Below are 24,411 nucleotides of genomic sequence, written 5' to 3' on the forward strand. Positions count from 1 at the left end.
GGCATAGGGTTGCACACCTATAATCCCAGCAGTGGGCAAGAGGATAAGTTCAAGACCATCCTCGGTGAGTTTAAGAAGATGTGTATGAAACTCTGGCTGGACAGATGGCTTAGAGGATAAAAGCACTGGCTGCTCTTCCAGAGGTCCTGAGTTCTATTCCCAGCAACCACATGGTGGATCGTAACCATCTATGATGAGATCTGGTACCCTCTTCTGGCAGGCAGGTACACATGCAAGCAGAACATTGTATACATAATAAATAAATAATTCTTTTAAAAAATGTATGAAACTCTGTCTCAAAAAAAAAAAAAAATTACTTGTTAATATCTCCCTGATGACAATGAATTCCTTGAAGCAAGAGCTTCCTAGCTGTGGCATGATTTTAATGACATTTGAGCTTATTGGTTTCTTTATTTATTTATATATTTTTGGTTTTTCGAGACAGGGTCTCTGTCTCTATGTAGCCTTAGCTGTCCTGGACTCACTTTGTAGACCAGGCTGGCCTTGAACTCACAGCAATCCCCCTGCCTCTGCCTCCTGAGTGCTGGGATATAAGGCTGTGCTACTGTGCCCGGCGGGAGGCGAGCTTATTGGTTTATGGAACAGTATTGCTACCTATTACTATATGCTTCATGTTAAAAGTAGACTTAACTGTTACAAAGAGCAGTAGTTGAATTTGGCCCTTGTTTATTACTTCTCTGATTTAGTTGTGTTCACATTAAGGAGATAAGGGTCCAGCAAGGTGGCTCAGCAGGTCAAGGCTGCTAAGCATGGGGCTCAGAGTTTGATCCTTCGAACCCACATGGTGGGAGGAGGGAACTCCCAACAGTTGTCCCCTGACCTCAGCATCACCACATATGCCATGGCTATGGGCGTGTACTGCCAGTCAATCAATAATGTAAAATACTGTGCACAAATTATTTTAAGAAGGGTAACTACAAAAATTAAGAAAGTGTATAATAAATAAGATGAAAATCACTTGGGAACTTACACCACACATTCGTATTATTATTGTACACACACACACACACACACACACACACACACACACACAGTTTTAAGACAAGGTCTCCCTCTAATTCACTATATAGCCAAGGATGACCTAGCACTCCTTCCTGGTCCTTCTGCCTCCACTTCCTGAGTACTGATGGCTTGTGAGGCCAGAGGGTAACTTGAGAGAATTGCTTCTTTTCTCCCACCATCAAACCCAGGTCCTCAATCCTGGTGGCAGGCACCTTACACAACAAGCTATCTTGTCGGCTTTTAACTCTTTTTTTTTTTTTTTTTTTTTTTTTAATGAATATTGTTTCTAAGTGTTCAGAGAGAAAGTATTTCTGTGTACAGCTCACTTTGAGAGTTCTAATGAATTCGGGTAGCCTGGCATGTACAGGTGCCTGCCACAAAGGCTGGCAACCCAAGTTTAATTCCTGAGACCTATGTGGTGGGGGGAGAGAACTGGCTCCTAAAACTGCCCTCTGATCCCCACATGTGTGCTGCGGCACGCGAATACCCACATGCATCTCCACAAGTAAATAAGGAAGCGTAATAATATTTACTTATTTTTATTGTGAGATAGGGTCTCACTGTATAAGCCCTGGATGGCTGGAACTTGTATGTAGACCAGGCTTGCCTCACACTCACACACCTTTCCTTTATCTGCCTCTGCTTTCTTGTGCTGATATTAAAAGTATATGCCCCCCCCCAAAAGTGTATGCCACCTACACTAAGCCATTGTTTGTCATAAAGTATAACTTTTTATTTTTTATTTCTTCCCAGAATATGATTCTTCTAGCCATAAGAAACGAACTCTTTCCATGGGCTTTGGTGGCAGTTGTGGGCTAGCCCCAGCAGGTCTAAGCCTTGTAGGATGCTTGGTGCCTGAAGGCCATCTTGCAGCGAACGGCACAGCTCTAGAAGTAATGACGCCTGCGCAGAGCGTGGGAAGCACATGAGCAGCAAAGCCACTTGCTTAGGGCAGTGTCCTGTGTGTCCCAACCACGAACTTTGTAATGGCTTTGTCCTTGTGCTTAAACAGGGTACACTTAGTCAATGGAGTCAGCTGCGGGAGGTCCTTACTGTGTTATGTTCTGTCTGTCTGCCTGTTTGGGGTCATCTTGTGATCTTGTAGCTGTGATCTAAAAGAGCAAAAAAGTTTTTTTAAAGGATATTTTTTCTTAATATATATATAATGTATCTTGGTCAAATCTATTCCTGACTCGCTACCTCTCACTTACCTTATCACCAGCATATTTCTTTTCTATCTTTTTTTTTTTTTTTTTAAGTCCAGACTGGCTTAGACTTGTGTAGTTGTGGCTGGCCTTGAACTCCCAGTCCCATTCAGCTTGCTTCCCCCCACCCCCCCCCCCCCCTTTGTAGACCTGGCTGGCCTGGAACTCACAGCTATGCAGTGCCTCTGTCTTCCCGTGTGCTGGGATTACAGGTGTGCACCATGATGCCAGGCTTCAGTTTTGTTATTGCTAATTGTTTGGAGGAACTGATTGGTCATTTTCCCAGCCCATCTGCTGCTCTGAGCAGTAGCCGGAGTGTAGGCCCCTAGCGAAGGGCGTACCATGAGATAAGTGCTGAGGAGTGGAGAGGCACCTTTCGTCTTGGGAAGGGGAAGATGCTGGTTTGGTCATCTTGCGCTTTGGCAATTAAATTCCAGTTCAAAGGAAGGAAAAGATAGATGTTTTGAAAAGCAGACAGATTCCCTGGAGCAATTCTCCTTCCCTGCGTGTCCTCTACTCCTTTGAAGTTAGGCAGGTGGCAGTTCAGTCTGTCACCATATACTCAAGCCTTGCGTTGGCCCTCTCTGCTTGGGGGATCAACTCCAACACTTCTGTGAAATTTCATCGTGAAGCGTTGATTTTGTTCGTTTCCTCAGACATCAACTTTATTACATTTTCTGTTAAACTGTGGTGGAGCCCGAGCTCAGGGCCTCCAGACAAGCCCTGTACCACCAAGCTCCACCCCAGCCACTTGGATCTCTTTTAGGTTCTCTCAGCTCTGTGCGTGCTTCCCAACAAGTCACAACCACCTTCTCAGCACCCAGCCCCTCCCGTTTGTAGTAAGTTATTTTAAGGCAAATCTCAGACTGCGTGTCAGTTCAGCCCTACATAAATCAGTAGGGATCTGTATAAATGGCACTTTTTCTTCCTTTTATTTAGTCTTCCTGTTGTTTTTGACAGGGTTTCATGTAGCCTGTGATGACTATGGATTTACTTTGTGTGAGAATGACCTGAGGTTTCCGATCCTCTTATTTCCACCTCCCAAGTGCTAGAATGACAAGTGTGCGCCCCGACCCGTGACTTTAGGGTGCGAAGATGGAATCAGGGGCAAGCACTGTACCAACTGTGCCACATCCGTAGCCCATTATGTAACTTCACCAGCATGCTAATTAGTTGATAATTATTAGTTAATAATTTCTTGATCTACTCTAACAGTTGTCTTTTTTGAAAGATTCATTTAATTTATGTGTGTGTGTGTGTGTGTGTGTGTGTGTGTGTGTGTGTGTGTGTATGTATGAGTGCAAACGCCCTCAGACTCAAAAGAGGGTGCCTGATCCCTGAGCTTGGGTTACAGGTAGTTGTAAACTAATATGGGTGTTGGGAACTGAACTCAGGTCCTCTGCAGGAGCACGCAGCCATCTGAGTCACTGAACCACCTCTGCAGCCCCCACAATGAGTTTCTGTTTTGTTTTGATTTTTATAAGGTTGTATTTGTTTGTTTGTTTTTGAGACAGGGTTTCTCTGTGTAGCCTTTGTAGACCAGGCTGGCCTCGAACTCACAAAGATCCGCCTGCCTCTGCCTTCTGATTGCTGGGATTAAAGGTGTGTGCCACCACCGCCTGGCCATAAGGTTGGATTTTTAAAGTGGGATCCACTGAAGTTTCACCTGCTTTTTTTTGGGGGGGGGGGGACAAAGTGTTACTCTGTAGCTCATGCTGGCTTCCCATTCTCCACCCCCATCCTCCTAACTATTATTATTTTACCTTGTGCCTGGCTAAACTGTTAGATTTTTAAATAGCTTTGCCTTCTTCTCTGCTGTGACTCTCAGTAAGAGAATCTGGCTATGAGGGCCAGAGTGAAGCTGTGGGACTTCTGTCTTTCTGTGTGTGTGTGTGTGTGTGTGTGTGTGTGTGTGTGTGTGTGTGTGTGTGTGTATGTCATTTAGCATGTGATAATGTCACCAATATCTCTCTCTGGCAGTTTTTTCATTTTCCCCTTCCAGCATATTCCAGCATACTCAGTCATGTAAAGTCATCAGAATGGTAGAAGGACAATGAATGAATTTGCTGACAATACGAATAAGCTGATAACAAGCGCTTGCCACAGAAAATCCTACAGGCAGCCCACATCCAGATGCAAGAGTGTGGCTTCCTGTATGTGGCTTCCTGTAAGCCTTACTTAGCTTTGGAATGGATCCATGCTTCCTTTGTGAATCAGATTTTCATCCTGAGAGCCCCCACTCTTGCAAAGATGAGAATTTTGAATATAATAAACAGTTGAGGTTGGTTCATATAATTGTTTTTTTTTTAATTACTTAATTTTAGACAGGACTCCTATGTTGAGGTTGTTTCATATCCTTGTTTTATTTTTTTAATTACTTAATTTTAGCTAGGACCCTATGTAGCCCTGGTTGCCCTGAGACAGGCCAGGCTGACCTTGGATTTGCATTACCTTCCTGCCTCTGCGGGGATTATAGGTATGAGCCATAACCTGCCTGCCCCTTATTTTATATTTAGTTGTGTTTGGCCTTGTTTGTGACAGGGTATTCTTGCATAGCTCAGGTTGGCCTTGAACTCCTGATCTCTTGTCTCTGCCTCTAGGGTGCTAAACTACGAGCACCACTAGGTTTTGGGTTTTTTTGTTTGTTGTTTGTTTGTTTTTGTTTTGTTTTTCAAGACAGGGTTTCTCTGTGTAGCCTTGTCGGTCCTGGACTCACTTTTTTAGACAAGCTCACAGCGATCTGCCTAGCTCTCTCTCCCCAGTGCTGAGATTAGAGGTGTGCGCCACTGTGCCAGGCCCCTTTAAACATTTTTCTCTTTCTTCTCTTAGTTAGAGAAGAATTGCACAGAATGGAAACCTGGAGCATTCAGATGGTCAGCCAGGCTGCTTCTTGGTAGCTGAGCACTTTAGCTGTATGCATTTATATTTGTATTATATAGTCATTGTATGTGGTGGTTTGTTTTTACACTCATTTTAGCAAGTTATTTATAAAATTCGTGGAAATGCATTCTCTTGCCTTTTCCCCTCATGCTCCTTCAGCACTGTGTTTAGGCTTCTTGATACAACATGTATCACCTAGAATTACAGTTATCAGACGAGGGACTTAGGTTTTGAGAAGCAGCCCTTGCTGGGTTTGTGTGATCCCCAGTAGTTAATACTATGACTAACGTGTCTAGAGCACTCCTCGCAGTAAAACCATGACATTTTCTGATAGCCTGAGTCTATTGAGAGATCTCTGGATCTGTGACTGACATAGTAATTGAGACATAAATATGGAATGGTCGTTCAGCTAAGAGGCTTGCACCTATTAATATAAGTTGTATCAACAGCATCATCTTGTGTGTGCTATTTCACTCAGCAACACCACTTTGAAGTGAGTTACTGTATTTTTTTGGACTATAAGATGCACCTGACCATAAGATGCACCCAGTTTGTAGATCAGTAAAACAAGAAAAACAATAAAAACAGCAATTGGACCGTAAGGCTCACCTAATTCCCTCCTCACACTTTTGGGGGGAAAAGCACATCTTATGGCCCAAAAAATATGGTATAAATTATTATCCATTGCTTTTGAGTGGATTGACAAAGGTGTGACAAAAGGCGGGGGTCTTTTGAACAAGTTTAGATGGGCAGATAGACAACCAGAAAAACAGATGATGTGTTTCCTAAGGTCTGCATTCTAACTCAGCGCACGAGACCCACCGAGCTCAGTAGACAGACTGGGGGGCCAAAGACTAGACAACTTGAAGCGAGATGCAGTGTGTGATTCGTGTTCAGTCTTAGGTGTTTAGCCCTTCCTTCTCCCAGGAAAAACAAAAAGAAAGAAGGAAAAAAGCAATCAGCTTGGAGAGTGCCAAAGAGGCTCGACCTTGGTAGGAGCCGGTTACACTGACATCTTGTGTTCTTTCTTCTTTACCAGGTGATGGCTGTGGGCACATAGTGACGTCTCAGGACAGTGGCACAATGACATCTAAGAATTATCCAGGGACTTACCCCAATCACACCGTGTGCGAGAAGATCATCACAGTTCCGAAGGGGAAGAAACTTGTTCTGAGGCTGGGGGATTTGAACATTGAGTCCAAGACCTGCGCTTCGGACTACCTTCTCTTCACCAGCGCAACAGATCAGTATGGTAAGGAAGGGGGTGTGGCCGAGCAGAAGGATTGAGGTGGGAGGAAGGCAAGCCAGGCCTTGGTTAGCAGCAGAGCCTGGCAAAGGGGGAGGAGAACCTTGCTGAGTATAAGCTCTCAGGGTAACTTGCATGCAGGATAACACAGACGCGCTTGCTTTGTACGCTGAAATATTTCTGTCCCATGTGGTTTGAGTGTGTCTCTCAATGGAAAGTGAATCGAAGGGTGGCATTTGCCTAAAGCATACACATTCATTTATTTGGCCGGTACTTACTGAGCAGTGGCTGTAATGCAGACGTTCTGTCACAAACTGGGTTATATTCTGTGAACAAACAAAATTCCTCTCATGGAGATTGTCCCTGGGGAAAAGAAACTGTGCTTACAACATGACAGGTGGTGAGAAAGAAAAAGAAGGAGTCGTACAGCAGGGAAGAGCCTGTTTCATGATAATACCAATGGGGAGGTTGGTGGGCCCTTTCAGTATGGAAACATCTGCGCGGAGACATGACGAAGTGAGGGAGTGGAAGTCTCAGCTAAGACTGAAGTTGGTTTTCAGAAGGAGCACCAGCATAAGGGGAGTTTTCCTTGATCACCTTTGAAGTTGGGTTTCATGTGCTGTGGCCCTCTGGGTATGCCTGAGATAGTCATCCTTGACAGGATATAGAATCACCTTGGTGACCAATTTGGGCATGAAAACTTCTTAAGGTGGGAAGATTCATCCAAATTACACACTGGAGAGAGGGAAGGGAGAGAGAGGAGGGGGGGAAAGCACACATTTACCACTGTCTGCTCCCAGACTGTGGGTACAATGTGACCAGCTACCTCAGGCGCCTGCCACCAGCCTTCCCTTGAGCTGTGAGTCAGATGGAACCCTTGCTCCCTGGGGTGTGGTGGCACACGCCTTTAATCCCAGCACTCAGGAGGCAGAGGCAGGCGGATCACTGTGAGTTTGAGGCCAGCCTGGTCTACAAAGAATATTTACGACAGCCAAGGCTATACAGAGAAACCCTGTCTCAAAAAGCCAAAAAAAAAAAAAAAAAAAAAGAAAAGGAAAAAAAAAAAGAAACCCTTGCTCATTTTACGTGGCTGTCAGCACATTTTAATCACAGTTACAGGAAAGCAGCTATTCAGTCACCGTCATGGTGACCTTTTTATCCTGAGCCCCAGGAGACATCTTAGAGTTAGGCAACTGGAAACCAAAGACAGAAATCTTGAACAAATCTTGTCATCTACAGTTTTAGATTCTTGACTTTTTCCTGAGACTGGGCCTTCTATAGTCCAGGCTGGTCTTGAACTTACTGTAGCTGCGGATAACCCATCCATTTCTATGGCTATGGAGCACTAGGATTATAGGCATGAACCACCATGCCCAGGTTATTAGGTGCTATGGAAAAAAACCCAGGTCTTCATGCATGCTGGGTAAGCACTCTACCAACTACATCTCCAGCCCTAGGTTTTTTAATTTTTAATTTTATTTTAAAACTTGGCAAATAAGTGCATTTATTGGGTTTAACCTCAAAACAACCTGGGTTTTTGTGGGGGGATTGTTTTTTTGTTTTTCGTTTTTTTGTTTTTTTTTTTTTTTTTTGAATTTTTTAAGAAGTGGGTTCTTTACTGGGAAATGGGTATTGAATTGTGGTTTGTTAATGGTGATAGAAGATAATTATTATTCTTTAAAGTTTTTCTTTATAAAGTTGTGTTTGTCTTTTACAGACAGGGTTTGTGTTCATAAAAATGAGCATATTCAGTGTATGTTGGGCACAGGCGGCCCTTACACATATTTTCTATAATGCCCACATGCATCCTTGGGTAACTCCTATTAATTTCTTAGTCTACGTAAATGGATTTCCAAAGAGATTTGGCAGCATGATCTGGGCTACACAACCAGATCATTAAGGGCTGAGGGAAGACTTCGTTCCTGTGGGTTCGTAGCTTCACGATACAGATCTCTATTGCTCTTCTTCCCATTATGTAAACAAGGCCGCTGGATGAGGCATGGGGACAGGGCAGAGGGATCTGTAACCCAGCACACGGGGGTGGAGGCAGGAGAACCAGGAGCACAAGGCTAGTGCAAGGCTGCCTCGTGCCGGACGAACCCTGTCTTCTGAGCTGGGTCAGCCTATTATTATGCTGTGCAGCAATTTTGTATAAACACAAGGAAAAAGTAGTAATTTAGTTAGTGGTGTTAAGACGACATGTTTAATGATGGTCAGAGTTCTTCTTTTGTGGCTGCTTTAAAGATTTCCTTTGATGAAAACCACTGCCCAGGAATGTGCTTTAACTTAGTTAAAATAGGCCCTGGGTCCGGTTGAACTTCCCCAAGGGATGCAGGAGAAGGTGGAAGTACTTTGTCCTCCTGTAACCTGGGCTTATGCAGGGACCAGTTCTGTGCCCGGTTGCCCCATTTGGGGCTTCTGCAGCTGTGTGGCTATAGGGTCCCATGGACCCATAGCTGTCTTAGAAAATGCCCACTGACGTGAGGAGGGAGGGATCGCATGTCCTGGAATGACTCCTGCTGTTCTGAAAGGTGTCAACTCTAGCGGTCTCATGTGTGACTAAAACAGCTGAGTTCTTTAGTTCAAACAGCTCAGTACTTTTCATTAACTAATTCATTGTTAAAACCCACCGGTAAGGGACATTAAGACTCAAAGTAGTTATTTTGAATGTAGGGTCAATGTTTTGAAAAGAGTAACATTTTCTGGCAGGAGTGTGGGCAAGCTATGCCAAGAGCCCACATTCCTGGGATGCTCTCACGTCAGCTGTTGTGAATATGCTCAGGCTGTTCAGGTTTTATTAGTGGGTGGTTAACCTTTGATGGTTCATTGCTTGAATCCTATACTTTGGACATTTTAAATGTTCTTTAGGGGGTTGGGAAGGTGGCTCGGTGGGTGAAGTAATTGCTGCACCAGCGTGGAGACCTGAGTCTGCATCCCCAGACTCCATGTGAAAGATAATGGCATTGGAGGTGAGGGCCGGTAATCCAGCATGGCAGAGCCAGGTGGGCCCAGGGGAGCTTGATAGGCTCCCAGTATAACCCAGTGAACTTCAGGTTCAATCCCTGTCTCCTAGAGGGGAACGCGATAAAGGAAAGACATCTCAATGTCAACCTCTGGCTTCCACTCTACCCCACCACATCCCCTACACTCAGGAATGCAACACACGCGTGCACACACACACACACGCGCGCGCGCACACACACACACACACGTGTGCGCGCGCACACACACGAGCGCAGACAGAGAGAGAGAGAGACAGAGAAACCCATGTTCTTTGCAACAAGGTGTGCTGTCAGTAAGTGTGAGTGATATACTGCTCCGTCTCACAGGAACTGGAGATTGTTGGTGTTAAAAGGCCTATGCAGAGTAGCTGGGGTAGTGATCGTCCTGTGTGAAGAGGATGGTTGATCCTCCATCCAGTTGACTCACTAATTAGAAGGCTCTTCTCTTAGTTTGGGTTTGTCTTGCTGTCATAAAACACCATGACGAAAAGCAGGTTGGGGAGGAAAGGATTTATTTCAGCTGACAACTGTCAGGACACAGGCTCCCTCCCTCAGGGAAGCCAGGGCAGGAACCTGGAGGCCCGGATTGAAGCAGAGAGGCTGCGAAGGAATGCTTGCTCTCCGTGGTCTGCTCAGCCTGCGATTTTATACAGCCCAGGACCACATGCCCAGGGTGGTACCAGCCACAACGGGTTGGGGCCTCCCACATCAATCATTAATCAAGGAAAATCCCCACAGGCCAGTCTTATGGAGGCACTTTCTCACCTGTGGTTTTCTCTTCTCAGATAATTGTAGCTTTTGTCAAGGTGGAGAAAAAAAAAAAAAAAAAAAAAAAAACCTAACCAGGACAGCTGTTGTCCTCCTCTCACCTGACTTACAAACATATCATTATTTAATTACAACCTTTCCTTCCTCACCCCACCTCCTCGCAAGATGTTACAGTAATATAACATTATTATTATAATATAAAACATTCCAATGTCTAAAAGTCCTACAGTCTTTAAAGATTTTAAATACTTTAAAAGGTGAGTCTTTTTTAAATATTCAAAGTCTCTTTAAAAGTTCAAAGACTCTAAAATATCCAAAGTCTGGTGCTGTAGATATGGCTCAGTGGTTAAGAGCACTGGATTTTTCTTCCAGAAGACCTGAGTTCAATTTCCAGAACCTACATGGTGGTTCACAACAATCTATAACTCCAGCTCTAGGGGGGTCTGATCACCTCTTCTGGCCTCCTCAGGCACCAGGTGTGCACATGGTTAGCAGACATACATGCAGACAAAACACCAGTACACAAAATAAAACGTCAAACAGGACATTCTCCACAGTTGAGTGGAGAGTGTGATATGACTTTCACATGAACTCTGGTGCCCCATATTTGACCACGTCCCCTGGAGGGGGAGACCTGGTGGCACTCAGAGGAAGGACAGCAGGCTACCAAGTAGAGACTTGATACCCTATGAGCATATACAGGGGGAGGAAGTCCCCCTTAGTCACAGTCATAGGGGAGGGGAGTAAGGCGAAAATGGGAGGGAGGGAGGAATGGGAGGATACAAGGGATGGGATAACCGTTGAGATGTAATATGAATAAATTAATTTTAAAAATTCCAAAAAAATCTCAACTGTGGGCTTTTAGAAAACAAACAAACAAAACAAACAGATGAATACATTGTTATTTCAAGAGTGAACCAGATCACAGTCAGAAATCCAAGGAAAACCAAATCCAGCAAGTATGAAAAGGAAAGTGCTTGATGCTTGCGACCCATTCACTGTCCTGTGGGCTCCAGAGGCCCTGGGCCACTACTCCGGCTCCACTCTCCATATTCACAGCAAGAAAATGGCTTGCTCAGCCTGCCTTCTTACACATGACAGGACCATCTGCTCATGGATGGCTCTAGTCTGCATCAGCTACTAATTAAGAAAATGCCCCTGAGGACTTTTCTACAAGTCAGCTTGTTTGTTTGTTTGTTTGTTTGTTTGTTGTGATAGGATAGGCTGTCCTGGAACTCACTCTGTAGACCAGGCTGGCCTTGAACTCATAGAGATCCACCTGCCTCTGCCTCCAAACTGTTGAGATAAAAGGCGCGTGCCACCACTGCCAACTCCTACAAGTCAGTTTTATGGTGACATTTTATCAATTGTCGTTCCTTCTCAGATAAATGTGGTTTGTGTCAAGTTGACAAAACACCAAATCAGGACAGTATTTTTATATGTGTGGCTGTGTTAAACTAACCGTTACCATGCAAAATAGCTTTGAAGTAGTGAAAAGGAAAAAAATTGTTGCAACAGTTGATCACTACATGAGGGCGGGCCAGACATGTTACCACACATGTTTAATTCTTGTACTCAATTCAGGCAGCAGAGCCAGTTCTGAGAATGAATACATTTACTTTGAAACATAGAGGGAGAGTGAGCCTCCCAACCTAAAATCCAAACCATAAACTCTACAGTTTGGGAGCTTCTTGTTCCCTGACACAATGGGACAGGACGGAGAGATGATGGCTCAGCAGGTCAACTGTGCCATCAGAGCCTGAGGACCGCACTGGAGATGAGGCAGAGCTCCGGGAGTTTAGCCCACCTGGTCTTCACTGCCACGTCCAGGCCAGCCAGAATTATATAGCGAGACCCTGTCTGAAGAAGGAGGAAGGAAAGAATGGTGGATAATGTCCCCTTTCAAAGCTAGAATGCAGTTCAGGATTGGCATTTAGCTTTGAGCTGCCGTGGCTCCTTGATCTCCTATAATCAAGGGTAGTTCCGCAGTCTGTATTTGTCTTTTGTGTAGTTTAGCTAGTGCTACCCAGCTATTTTGTACGGTGTCTGTGTGTTTAGATTGCTTTCATCATGTCCCTTGTGTTACTGCATTTTTAACCAGCATAATATGGTCACCGTCTGTCTGTCTGTCTTGAGACAGAGTCTCCCTGTATCTCAAGCTAGTCTGGAACTTATTGTGTAGCCCACGCTGGTTTTGTATTCATTAGCAATCCTCCTGCCTCAGGCTCTCTAGTGCTTTGATTACATTCAAGAACCACTGTGTCTGGCGTGGTGTTACTTTCTGAAGTGATTATGTGCTCTTAATCCTGGGACTTGGGAAGTGGAGGCAGGAGGATCAGAGTTCAAAGTCATCCTTAACTACAGAGGGAGCTTGAGGCCAGTTTGAACTACAAAACTCTGTCTTGAAAAGCAAGTGAGAGCCAGGCGTGGTGGCACACGCCTTTAATCCCAGCACTCTGGAGGAAGAGGCAGGTGGATCACTGTGAGTTTGAGGCCAGCCTGGTCTACAAAGCAAGTCCTGGATGGCCAAGGCTACATAGAGAAACCCTGTTTCAAAACAAAAACAAAACAAAACCAAAAGAAAAGAAAGAAAGAAAAGCAAGGGAATAGAAAATAAGTCAGTAGAGTGTAGTCATTAAGGGGCATCTTTATAGTGCTTTTCAACATCAGAATCTGTGGGTTCATATGCTTCCAAAATGTGAACTAAAATGCCAGCACTGCCTCTCTTTGCCCCCACCCCCCATGTCTGCTCCAACAGGACTTTTTTTTCTACTTAATACTGTATTGATTCTGGATTCCCCCCCAGTACTGGCTTTGTTGTTATCCAACTAGAACAGTGGTATGAGATGATGCCAAGTCTCAGATGGAAGGTGCTGCCTTTTCAGAAGACAGCGTCAGAAAAACAGCGTATCTGCATTTATTTATGCTTACAAAACAGTAGGACTCTGACACACGCCTGTAATCCCAGCACTTGGGAGGCAGGAACAAGCGGATGGATCGCTGTGAGTTTGAGGCCAGCCTAGTCTACAAAGTGAGTATATACAAATACCAGGACGGAGAAGCCTTCCCAGCTTTTGGCACACTTGGCCCCAGGCACTTAAGATAAGGGATAATCAACCTGTATATTTCTTCTTGGAAAACCTCCTGACTCTCCTTGTCTCCTTGCCATCTCCACTGTTTTCTGGGCCTTTAAAGATTATCTTGTTAAGTAGCTGGGCATGTTGGTGCCCGCCTGTAATCCCTTGTAGTACTTAGCAGAGGCAGGCAGATTGCTGTAAGTTTGAGGTTACCCTGGTCTACAAAAGCGAGTCCAGGATAGCCAAGACTACACAGAGAAACCCTGTCTCAAAGAAAGAGGTTATCTTGTTAAATATTGTCATAATATTTTCTTATTTTAAAAATTATTGTGTTCTGTGTAGGGCATGGTGGCACACACCTTTAATCCCAACATTTGGGAGGCAGACACAGGGGATCTCTGAGTTCAAGGCTAAGCCTAGTCTTTAGAGTAAATTCCAGGATAGCCAGGGAGGTCTATACAGAGAAACTCTGTCTCAAAAACTAAAAATCAACCAAACATTGTGTTTTACCATCTGCAGGAACTTGTTCTTGTGGGGTGCAGGCTTCTTACTCTCTAGTCTTCTAGGTAGCCTTATCTCCAAACCCCACCCCCATCCCCATAACTACCTATGGTTTTTCCCTAAATGCACCACGGTAGATTTCTGAGGCAGCGTAAAAAGACAAGGCAGAAGGAGATCAGAGTCTGACCTTCAACAGATAAGATATTGCTAGCAAGATTAGCACACACAGGGACGAGGTGGCATGGAGGAGGCTTCAGGAAACTGAGGGGTCTTCCAGGGTCAAAAGCTGGTTGCGACCCTGTATAGGGGCAGAGTGACGTGTTTGGGAATGAGGAAATTATTGCAGTTGTAGGAGGCTGGCTGCCTGTCTCCCACAGTCTCTCCTTCCTGAAATTGCCTGCCCAATGCAAGACTATCCTTTCTGCTATAAGCAAGATAATCGTCAAACTGATAGAATCCCATTTCGCAACCCAAGCACTCTGCACTCAATCACTTCACGTAGCTTTGTGCCCTTTATATTGGTTTGTTTTGGTTTTTGGTTTTTCGAGACAGGGTTTCTCTGTGTACCCCTGGCTGTCCTGGAACTCACAGTGATCCACCTGCCTCTACCTCCCAAGTGCTGGGATTAAAGGCGTGTGCCACCACACCTGGCTATACTTGTTGATAGTTGTGCTTCCCTTCATTTTCCTATTCCTTCTAATGCGCAAAAGAGAAATTTGAATGCTGCGGTATTCACACCAAAGCCGGAACCACATATGGAGTTTACCGCCTGCAGATATCCTCATTGAAAGAGAAGCTTGCTTTTCCATTCACTTATTGTGTGGAAATCCGCGGGACAGGATTGGAGGTGCGTGTGACCTAGCACCCGGCTGTGATGCACAGGGCTCAGTACCCGCGTGTTCGTCTGAATAACACTGGTTCTGTTAGTAGCCACTGCGCATAGGGAGCTGAGGCTCACTTAGCACTTGGAATTCAAGTGGGCATTTGATCAAGTGTGCGCTTAATCAAGCATCGGTGTGATGAAGGCCACCTGGGCTCCCTGCTTGTGTGTCCCACCGCTGGCTTCTGACCCTTGAGTGTCTCTTGCTGGAGGAAAATGGGCAATTCATCGGGTCTCTCCCCCGAGACATCCTGGGACCAAACTGAGGTTGGGAGAGATCAGTCACAGAACTTCCTGGGTAAGAGTGCAGTGAGAGCCAGGGTGGCCCATGGTGGAAGGAAACTGTGCTCAGTTAGAGGATTCCTGTTTTGCTCTTTGCTTTGAGCCATAGGGAAATCAGGAAGTTCAAAGGTTGGCCTACTTTTCCTGTATCTCCACCCCCAACATATATTTTTAACTATTGTCAGTGACTTACAAGGACAGTGACACTAACTGTTAATGTATTGACTACAATAAAAAAAAAAGAAAAGAAAAGAAAAATAAATAAATGGAAAAAGTAGGACATACGTTTTTTGTTTGTTATTTTACTCTATAAGATTTCTAAGCTTTAAGAATGGTGGATATTTAGCATACTGCAATAGCATCTTGTCATTATGATTCGTGATTTTTTTTTTTTTAATTCCAAAGAGAGAAGAGACAAACCCAGAAGCCACTGTTTAACAACAGTTCTCCTCTCTGACACAAGGACTAAATGGTAAAATTCTTAACCTTTTGAAAGTTAAAAATACAGAACCCTGAAAGGAGTTCTAGCATCTAAAAGGCTGGATTTGCCTAAATGTACCCTATGGTGTTTCATTAACATAACTAGAGTCCAGGGGGAAAAGCTGATTTCAGTTGGCACTCTTTGTAAAGGATGGCCTGGTAGGGTGCTGTGCTCTTCCCAGGAGGCACCTCTTCACTCTTGTGTCCCTGAACTCCAAGGAAAGCTGCACCTTTGTTTAGGAATCTGTCTGGCTCTTTTGTCATGTGTTAACTGATTTTTGTCTGAGAACCAGAGCTCAAAATTTCGCCAGGGATACCACTTACATTGTTACGTGACTGTGGTTTTAATGGCACAATCCAAGGGTGTCCCTTTTTAATGCTAATTCTTCTTTTCAAAGAAAATGGCCCTGAAAATGCTATAATTCTTGTACAAAGACCTTGCTGCAATTAGCAAGCCTGGGTGAACCCTGCCATTTGACTGCATTGAAAAACAAAATGAGAACTGGACAGAAACCCCACTGCAGCTTCAGCATTTCTGGTGATTGTTTTATCAGCATGCCCTTTAGCCCAAATCTGGACCATGCTGGGTACCACTTTCCTGGCACCTGGTAGTGTGCCATGCTAGCCCTGCCTGCCAGTGGTGTTCCCAGGGAAGGCCACTGAGCCCCACCAGGCATGTTCTTATCTGTCCTGAAAATTATGCATGTAGTTCAGACAGGGCTCCATATGGCTAATAAGGGGTTTGAGGAGGCTTTTTTGTTGTTCTTTTTAATTTATGACAAACTTCGAACTCGAAAGAGGTAGGTTCTCATTTGGTGCCTGTATTTTGTTTTTGTTTTTTCCCCCACTGACACTGACTATACACCAGGAAGAAGGAGGTAGCATTCTTAATGTTATGCAGGGGACCCTTTCTCCCATAAGATAGTAGCTTAGCTATTCAGCTCAGGGATCAAAACCACATGCCCACCAGAAGTGACCTGGGACCATTTCTAGCTGCATTCTCAGTGCCTTGAGATACAAGGATGGGGCAGTCTGTTGAGAAGAGCTGTGAGCTGTTGCACAGATGGTCAGATTGCCAAAGCATAGAGGACTCCAGGCCTGGCCTGCAGCAGGCAGTTGGTAGATAGCACAGCTCGGTTTTATTCATGCATGGAAACAAAGGGTTTCCTTTCAGCTGCTGATGTAACTCCAGACAGGGGATGCACTGAGGAACCTGCTCCTGCTTTCCTGGTCTGTGAGGACTTGGTTTCATGCCTGGTGACAAATGCTACGAGGAGACGCTGTACCCTTTAGTATCACTAATAACTCTCTCCTTGATTCAGGGTTGCCAGTTACCCACAAGAACTAAACACGATTTCTTCCCTAATTTTTTTCTGCCTATCTAATTAGTGTCCTGTCCCAGTCACATGCAGATGTGTGCCTGAAGCATAAAATAGAACCTGCCCAGGGGATAAGAATGGAGGTTACAGGCTGGGAATGGGGTTTGGTTGGTAGAGGCCTTCCTTAGCACCCCCTGGGCTGTGTCATAGCAAAAAAAAGGGGGGGGGGTGAGAGAGCACATTTGTAACATTAGTCCTTGCACTGGCAATGTGGAAGCAGGAAGGTGAGAAGTTCAAGGGAGCCCTTAGCTACTTGAGTTCTGGCTGCCTACATGAGACCTATACTCAGAAAGAGAGCGGCGGTGACGAGGACGTAGACGGCAGGTGTCAGTGCAACGACACAGAGTAGGCATCCTTAGAAAGTCTGTGCCCTAATTTTAGAAGAGCAGGGCTCAACCTGACTTTGAGTGGAAATAGGTTCCCCAGTCAAAGAACACTGTCTGTGACAGAGTATAACTATTATGATCAAAATTACCTTATATAAGATGGAGGGAGGGGGGAATGAAGGGAGAGAGGGAGAAAGAGAGAGAGAGAGAAAGAGACAGACAGACAGACATATAGATCTCATTTGAGTTGACAATGAAATTTATTTTTTCAAATGTTTAAGTATATGAGAACCCCATCTTTAAAATCAAGTGGAAAGTACTAAGTGAGGTGCCAGCAGCGCCATGCTCTGCTGTGAGAAACAAGGCCCTCCCCTCCTTCTGTAATAATGATGAATTCAAGAGATGAGCAGAAGGGAAATGTTTGCTGTACTGTTCCACAGAAAGGGACACGGCCCAGTGCAGAAAATACTCAAAATGTCCCGGTGTTGATTTGCCATGAGATGGTGGTTTTAAAGTCCCTGACTGAGGGGCTGGAGAGATGGTGTGGGGTGGGGGTGGGTTGTAGCTATTGGAGGGCCAAGGAAGGCAGAGATCACACCCCAGGAAACAGAATTCAGGCAAGAGACTTAGGGGGGCAGGGCATGGACAAGGGGTGGGAGAGAGGTGGGGGTAGAGGGGTCAATGATGGCTAGAGGCTATGAAGGGTGTTCTGAGGGAGTCCTGTGGGCAGTGGAATTATGTCACATTGGTGGCTGCTGATAATGTATGTGGCTGCTGGCACTGAGTTGCTGAAGGCAGCAGCAGGATTGGGCCTCACCTGCTTCTGAAGTGTGGGCAGTTCCTAAGAGATCGCTCAGCAATTAAGAGCACTCACTCACTGACTGCTCTCGCAGAATACCTGGGTTTGGTTCCCAGCACCCCCACGTGGCTCTGTCTTCTGACTCCTGAGGTCACCAAGCACAGATATTGTGTATAATCGTGTACGTACATGCAGGTCAAACACTCATACACATAAAAGTCTCTGCTGAAGGACAATTCCTGCCCTGTTTCTGAGTTACTATCTTCAAGCGCTTAGAGTATGGGCCTCTCCCTTCCCTAACTCCTTATCTTCTTGATTCAGGACGCAAAACCTTATCTACTGGTCAGCTGGGGCATGGTGGCGCAGGCCTTTATTCCCAGCACCCAGGAGGCAGAGGTAGGTGGATCTCTGTGAGTTCAAGGCTAGCCTGGTCTACTAAGTGAGGTTAGGACAGCCAGGACTACAGAGAAACCTAAAAAAAAAAAAAAAAAAAACCCAAACAAACCAAAACAAAAAACCCAACAACAAAATCTTATTTAATGAATATTCTAGGGTTGGTGCTGCCCTCTTTTCTGTCCATGGGATCAGTCATGGAGCAGACTGTAACTTTCCTAATCAGAATTCGGAGACAAGGAGGTGACAAGAGCTGATGGCCACCTAGTGCTTCCTGCTTCTCTGACTCTGATGAACTTTAAGAATACTTTATATTGAAAATGGATGTAGCAATTTCTTTCTTCCATCGAGAAATACTTCATTGGGCAGTTTTGTTATGTGAACATTGAATTACCTTTTTTGTTTGTTTGTTTGGTTGGTTGGTTTTTTCAAGACAGGATTTCTCTGTGTAGCCCTGGTTATCCTGGAACTCTTATAGACCAGGCTGGCCTCAAACTCAAGAGATACACCTGCCCCTGCCTCCTGAGTGCTTGGGATTAAAGGTGTGTGTCACCATGACTGATTTTGAATGTACTTACATAAGCCAAAGGTATGAGTCAGTCACTCTATATGGCTTCCATTTTGTTTTATTTTCTGAGATAGGGTCTCACTTATAGCGTTCTAGTAGGTGAGGATAGCCTTGAACTTCCTATCATCCTGCGATCGTCAGAGTCCTGGGATTGCAGGCACTTATGCCACCATGCCTGGCTTCAGCATGGCTTCTTTGCAGTTTTTTGTTTGGTTGTTTGGTTTGATTTTTTGAGACAGGGTTTCTTTCTGTAGCCTTGGCTGTCCTGAACTCACTTTGTAGACCAGGCTGGTTTTGAACTCACAGAGATCTGCCTGCCTCTGCCTCCCAAGTACTGGGATTAATGACTGTTTTTGTTTTTTAATGTTCATTGGCATTTTGCCTACATGTATGTCTGTGAGAAGGTATCACAAGCCCTGGAACTGGAGTCGCAGACAGGTGTGAACTGCCATGTGGGTGCTGGGAACTGAACGAGGGTCCTTTGAAAAAGCTACCATTGCTCTTAACTGCTAAGCTAAGCCATCTCACCAGCCCCGGGTGTTTGTTTTTTTTTGGGTTTTGTTTTTGTTGTTGTTGTTGTTGTTGTTGTTTTTGAGACAGGGTTTCTCTGTGTTAGTTGTGGCTGTCCTGGACTTGCTTTGTAGACTAGGCTGGCCTTGAACTCACATTGATCTGGTCCACCATGCCTGGCCTGGGTGTTTGTTTTTAACAGAGAAAAGATTTTAGGTAAGAATTTTAGTCCATCATAGGAGGGAGGCTGGAGAATCAGGATTTCAAGGTCACCCTTGGCTACATAGCTAAAGAATCTCTCTCTCTCTCTCTCTCTCTCTCTCTCTCTCTCTCTCTCTCTCTCTCACACACACACACACACACACACACACACACACACACACACACAGAAAAGTAGATGTAGTAAGTACATGAATGCATAACAATCACCTACTATCAATTGTTATGCACTGTCCATAACTATGTATTAGGTGTCTGTCTATTCCATAGCCAGGATAGGAAGTTCATTTTTTTTTTCTTTTTGTTTGCTTGTTTGTTTTGAGACAGGGTCTTGCCCAGGCTGGTTTGGAATTCACTATGTAACTCAGGTTGGCCTCAAGCTCAGGGCATTTTTCTGCCTTAACATTTCAGTGCTGAGATCACAGGCATGAGCCACCCTGACCAGCTCAACATGGACATTTGTATTTATCAGCATTGCCGAAAGCGTGAATTCTTTGCCTTCGTAATCTTGAGTTTATGAGGCCACAGTAAAGAAACATGGCCCATCACTGACCAGAGTTCTGGTATGTAGCACATGATTCTATTGAACAGATATGGACTGAGAAACGTTTTCATAATAGAAGATGCTGTCCCACCAAGCTTGTCATCCTGGCCACTCACAGGCTCAGGCAGGATAATCAAAGGGCTACCTAGTAAGTTCATGGCCAGTCTAAACAAGCTAATATCCTAGTCTTCAAATAAAAAGTGAAAGGAGGACTTGGGGTATAGCCCGGTGGTAGAGCACTTGCCTGGCCCACTCAGGGCCTTGGGTTCAATTCTCGTTAGTAACACACTGTGGAGGGGGCGGGTTCTTATCTAAGTCCATGGAGGCTGGCTGAAAGCTGAGAACTTTGCTTGGACAGTCAGCGTCTGTCTCTTAGTGGTTTCCATTGGATACTTCTTCCCCTTTAACTCTAGGAAAAGAGTTATTAGCTTCTGCTGGTCCAAAGGAAACTCCTATCTTTCTCAAATTCTGGCAGATAAAAGCCAGCTCTCAGGAGCTTGTGAAGCTGATTCCTCTCCACCGACTGAGCCATTTCCTCCTTCACCAGCAGAAGACACAAATGGCTCTCAGAGGTCCCTGTTAGCACAGCAAAGCCCGTGCTGGCCTCCAGGCTCCCTCAGTATCATAAATACTGCAGAGTCCGTGCTGGCCTCCTGGGTCTCTCTGCTCTTCTCACCTCCCGCACCTTAACCTCCCTCCAGCTCATGGGCGTCTCTCTCCCCAGCTCTCACTTCTTATCACGCTGCTCTCCGGGCTATGCCCCCTCCTTTTTGTCTTCTGCTCTTGGTGCACTCTTCATCCCTCCCTGCTCCCCCGTCATGGCAAGTCCAGGCTGTTGGCCATGTTCGATCTACTACTCTCTCTCTGCTCTGGACTCTTCCAGACACCTCTGGCTGTTTTCTCTCTCTCATACCTACAGTAAAAACCTTCCCCTTAACCATACCTCAGAGCAGTCATGTTGTCAGTTTATACAGCTTCTGGTCTGCGGAAAGGAATCCGCAGCTGTCAGGCCTCAGGTGATAATTTGGGTGGCTTGCCCAACAGGCTGCACTGCAGTCAGAGCTCCATCCCCATCCCCATCCCCATCCCCATCCCAAAGTAAGCCTCACTCACGCTGTAGTTACTAAGGAAATCAAGAAAGCCGGTCTACGTGACACTGATACAGGTTGCTCACACTCCCACTATGCTATATCTTACTGTGGCATGCTGTTAAGTTTGAGATGGCTGGTGTTAGACATCAGGGTCATTAAAGGATAGTGTGTTTGCCTTTGCTTTCTTTGAACATTTCCTAGAAATGTCTGCGTGCTTATCATAACTTTGATAGTAGAAAACCAAATTAGAGCTTTACTTATGTGTGTATTTTGGAATCTAAGGAATCACATATATTGTACAAATTTGTGTGATGACTCATATTCTTATCTTTTTGTGAAAATAGGTGGGCAGTTTTGCAAGCATTTCAGCTCTTTTGTAAACTTTTAAGAAGTGAAGTTGAATTCTTCTGGGTTACCAATTTAGATAGACTGAGTTGTTATCAGAACTCATTAGGACGGTCTGGGAAGTTAGGCATGGAGATAAGAGCCTAGGCAGAGACAGTATTTAATACAGTTTGGAGAGGAGTGCTCAAGCAGAGAAGTGGGTAGAAAAAGATCCTACCAAGTGAATATGTAAATTAAAGAGAGAAAGGGAAAAATAGATCCTAACTTCCTAACTGCTCTACTTTACTTCATTTTTACTCTTCGGCTTATACACCAATATTCTAACCTCACCGCAAAGGGCAAATGCTTTTCTTTCTTTCTTTCTTTCTTTTTTTTTTTTTTTTGGCAAATGCTTTTCAAACATGTAAAACAAACTGGGAAGTCAAGCATGGTCCATGACTGGCTTTAATATACAGAGATGCCTATTAGATCCTACTATTGTGCTGGTCAATTTTTGTCAACTTGACAAATCTAAAGTCACCTGGGAAGAGAGACTGGCAATTAGGGAACTGCCTACCAGATGCGCCTGTGGCCAGTTTCCTTTATTAGTAATTGATCGGGGAGTGCCCAACCTACTATGGGCTGCGGTGCCACCTCTAGGCAAGGGGACTGGGGTGTATAAGAAAGCAGGCTTAACAAGCTATGGGGGATAAGCCAGCGAGAAGTGTTGTCCCATGATCCACCTCAGATTCTGCTTGATAATGGACTCTTAACTTCTGAGCTAAAATAAGTTTTCTCCTCCCCAAGTTTGCTTTTGGTCATTGTTTTATCCTGGCAGCAAAACCCTAACAAGGACAGTTATGTAAGAATAGGTTAAATTGCCTGTCTTTAATATTTATATACAATATTAAAATTTGTAAAACTCCCAATTACCCATAACATTTGTGCATACTAGGTCTATTAGTTTCTTTTACTCTGATTTAAAAAAAAAAAAAAAAAAAAGGCACTGACAAAAGCAACTTAAGGGAGAAAGGTTTGTTTTGGCCCCACTGTTCATGACATGGAAATCCTGGCAGCAGGAGCTTGAGATAGCTGGTGTCAGGAAGCAGAGCATTGTGGGACTCATGCTCCGGAAGCCTTCTATTTGGTTCAGGACCCAAGGCCAGGGCGTGATGCATCTTCATCTCAGCCTAATCAAGATAAATCCCTCACAGGTGTGTCCTGAGGCTCAGCATTCTAGATCCTTATTAACCATCACACCAGGCAACTGCCTTGGGCATGCCCAGCAAGCATTTTTACACTGAGTCACCTACATCTCCCGCCCTTGGGTTTCTGAGACATGCCCCTGGCTTGTATCCCAAATACAATTGAATTCCAAATCCTCCTGCCTCCTTTTCCCAAGTGCTGGGGTAGCAGTCAGAAGCAAGCACCATTCTATAGTTGTTTTCTTACTTTGTCATAGTTTACTTCTTTTCCATAATATTTCAAAGTGAATAAATTTTAAAGATGTTTTTTATGTGTCTTTTTTATTTGGTTTTGGCTTTTACAAGTTGTAAACAGAAGAGCATGTCAATGCAAGCAATAGTTGAAGGACAGAAAACACTCTCCTTCAAACGAGGCAAACACAAGATTGTCTCGCCCTGTGGACACAGGCTAAAGAGAAGACATGCATTTTTTTATTAAAGAAGCACTTATATAGCTCTTAGTGTATAAGATATTTTAAGTAACCTGCCAATATTACCTCAGGGAAGTATTAATATGTGATGAGGGCTTCTAAGGAGGGAAGTGGGGGCTGGGAAAATGGTTCAGTTGGCAATTGGCAGTATGCCTCCTACAAGCATAAGGACCTGAGTTCTGATCCCCGACACTCAAATAAAAGCCAGCTGCTATAGCTTATTATCCACACAGCGCAGCCAAATCCACACTCCCCAGCTTCAGTGAGGAAATGTTCAAAAAATTAAGATCAAATGTCCTGAGAGACTGCTCAGTACTTAGGAGCACTGGCTGCTCTTGCAGAGGACCAACTTCAGTTCCCAGCACCCACAGGGAAGCTCACAGACATCTGTATCTCCAGTTCCAGGAGATCCAACGCCACCTTCCGGTCCCTGTGGGCACCAGACATGCACACACATAGTGTGCATACATAAATGCAGGCAAATACTTAAATCACATCTTTAATAAGATAAAGTCAGCAGTAGAGGAAGACACCCAAGGTTGACCTCTGGTTTCTTTGCCCTTGCACAGACATACATGGGCCCACACTTGCACATATACACTTAACACACACACACACACACCACAGACACAGACACAAACACCACACTTAATGGATGAATAGAGGCAAGAAGTCATTGTATTCAGGTTTCACGGTAACTTAATATTAGGGATCATCAGAGATGTAGGGTCGGGGAATAAGGCCCACTCCTATTCTCTCAGATCTTCAGAATATGAAACTTGAATGGGACAGGAGAGCAGCCATATCCTTCTTACCATGTCAGGATGTTGATTTGTTGGGTTTTTGAGTAATATGAGCCAGCTTGGTTTCTACTGAGTTGAAGTGATCATTTTTTTCCACACCTCTTCCTTCTTAGGTTGTAGCTGCTGCTGTTGGCTGGCTTCTATACTGTTTTGAGAGAAGTTGGTGAAGAATGTCTCTTCAAAATGTGCCTGTGGAACTGGGCGTGGTGGTATCTGCCTTTGGTCCCAGCACTCAGGATGCAGGCACAGATCGATCTCTGTGAGTTCTAGGCCAACCTGGTCCACATAGTGAGTTCCAGGTCAGCCAGGACTCTACAGTGAGACTGTCTCACACACAAAAAAAGGGAAAAACAAATAAAAACAAACTTGCTTGTGGAACCAACAAGATGGCTCTGTGGGTAAGGTGCTTGCCACCAATCCCAAGGACCCGAGTTTG

At 44.7% G+C, this 24,411-nt stretch overlaps 1 protein-coding gene across 1 annotated transcript in view; it reads left to right on the forward strand.

Annotated features, from left to right (window-relative positions):
- Dcbld1 (discoidin, CUB and LCCL domain containing 1) overlaps positions 1-24,411 on the forward strand; it is a 73,025-nt gene that overhangs the window by 20,883 nt on the left and 27,731 nt on the right. The window contains exon 2 of the mRNA XM_051164071.1: positions 6,148-6,360. Coding sequence (XP_051020028.1) covers positions 6,148-6,360 — 213 coding nt within the window. The remainder of the gene's footprint in view (positions 1-6,147; positions 6,361-24,411) is intronic.

Source organism: Acomys russatus, chromosome 21, assembly GCF_903995435.1.
Source record: "Acomys russatus chromosome 21, mAcoRus1.1, whole genome shotgun sequence".
NCBI lineage: Eukaryota > Metazoa > Chordata > Mammalia > Rodentia > Muridae > Acomys > Acomys russatus.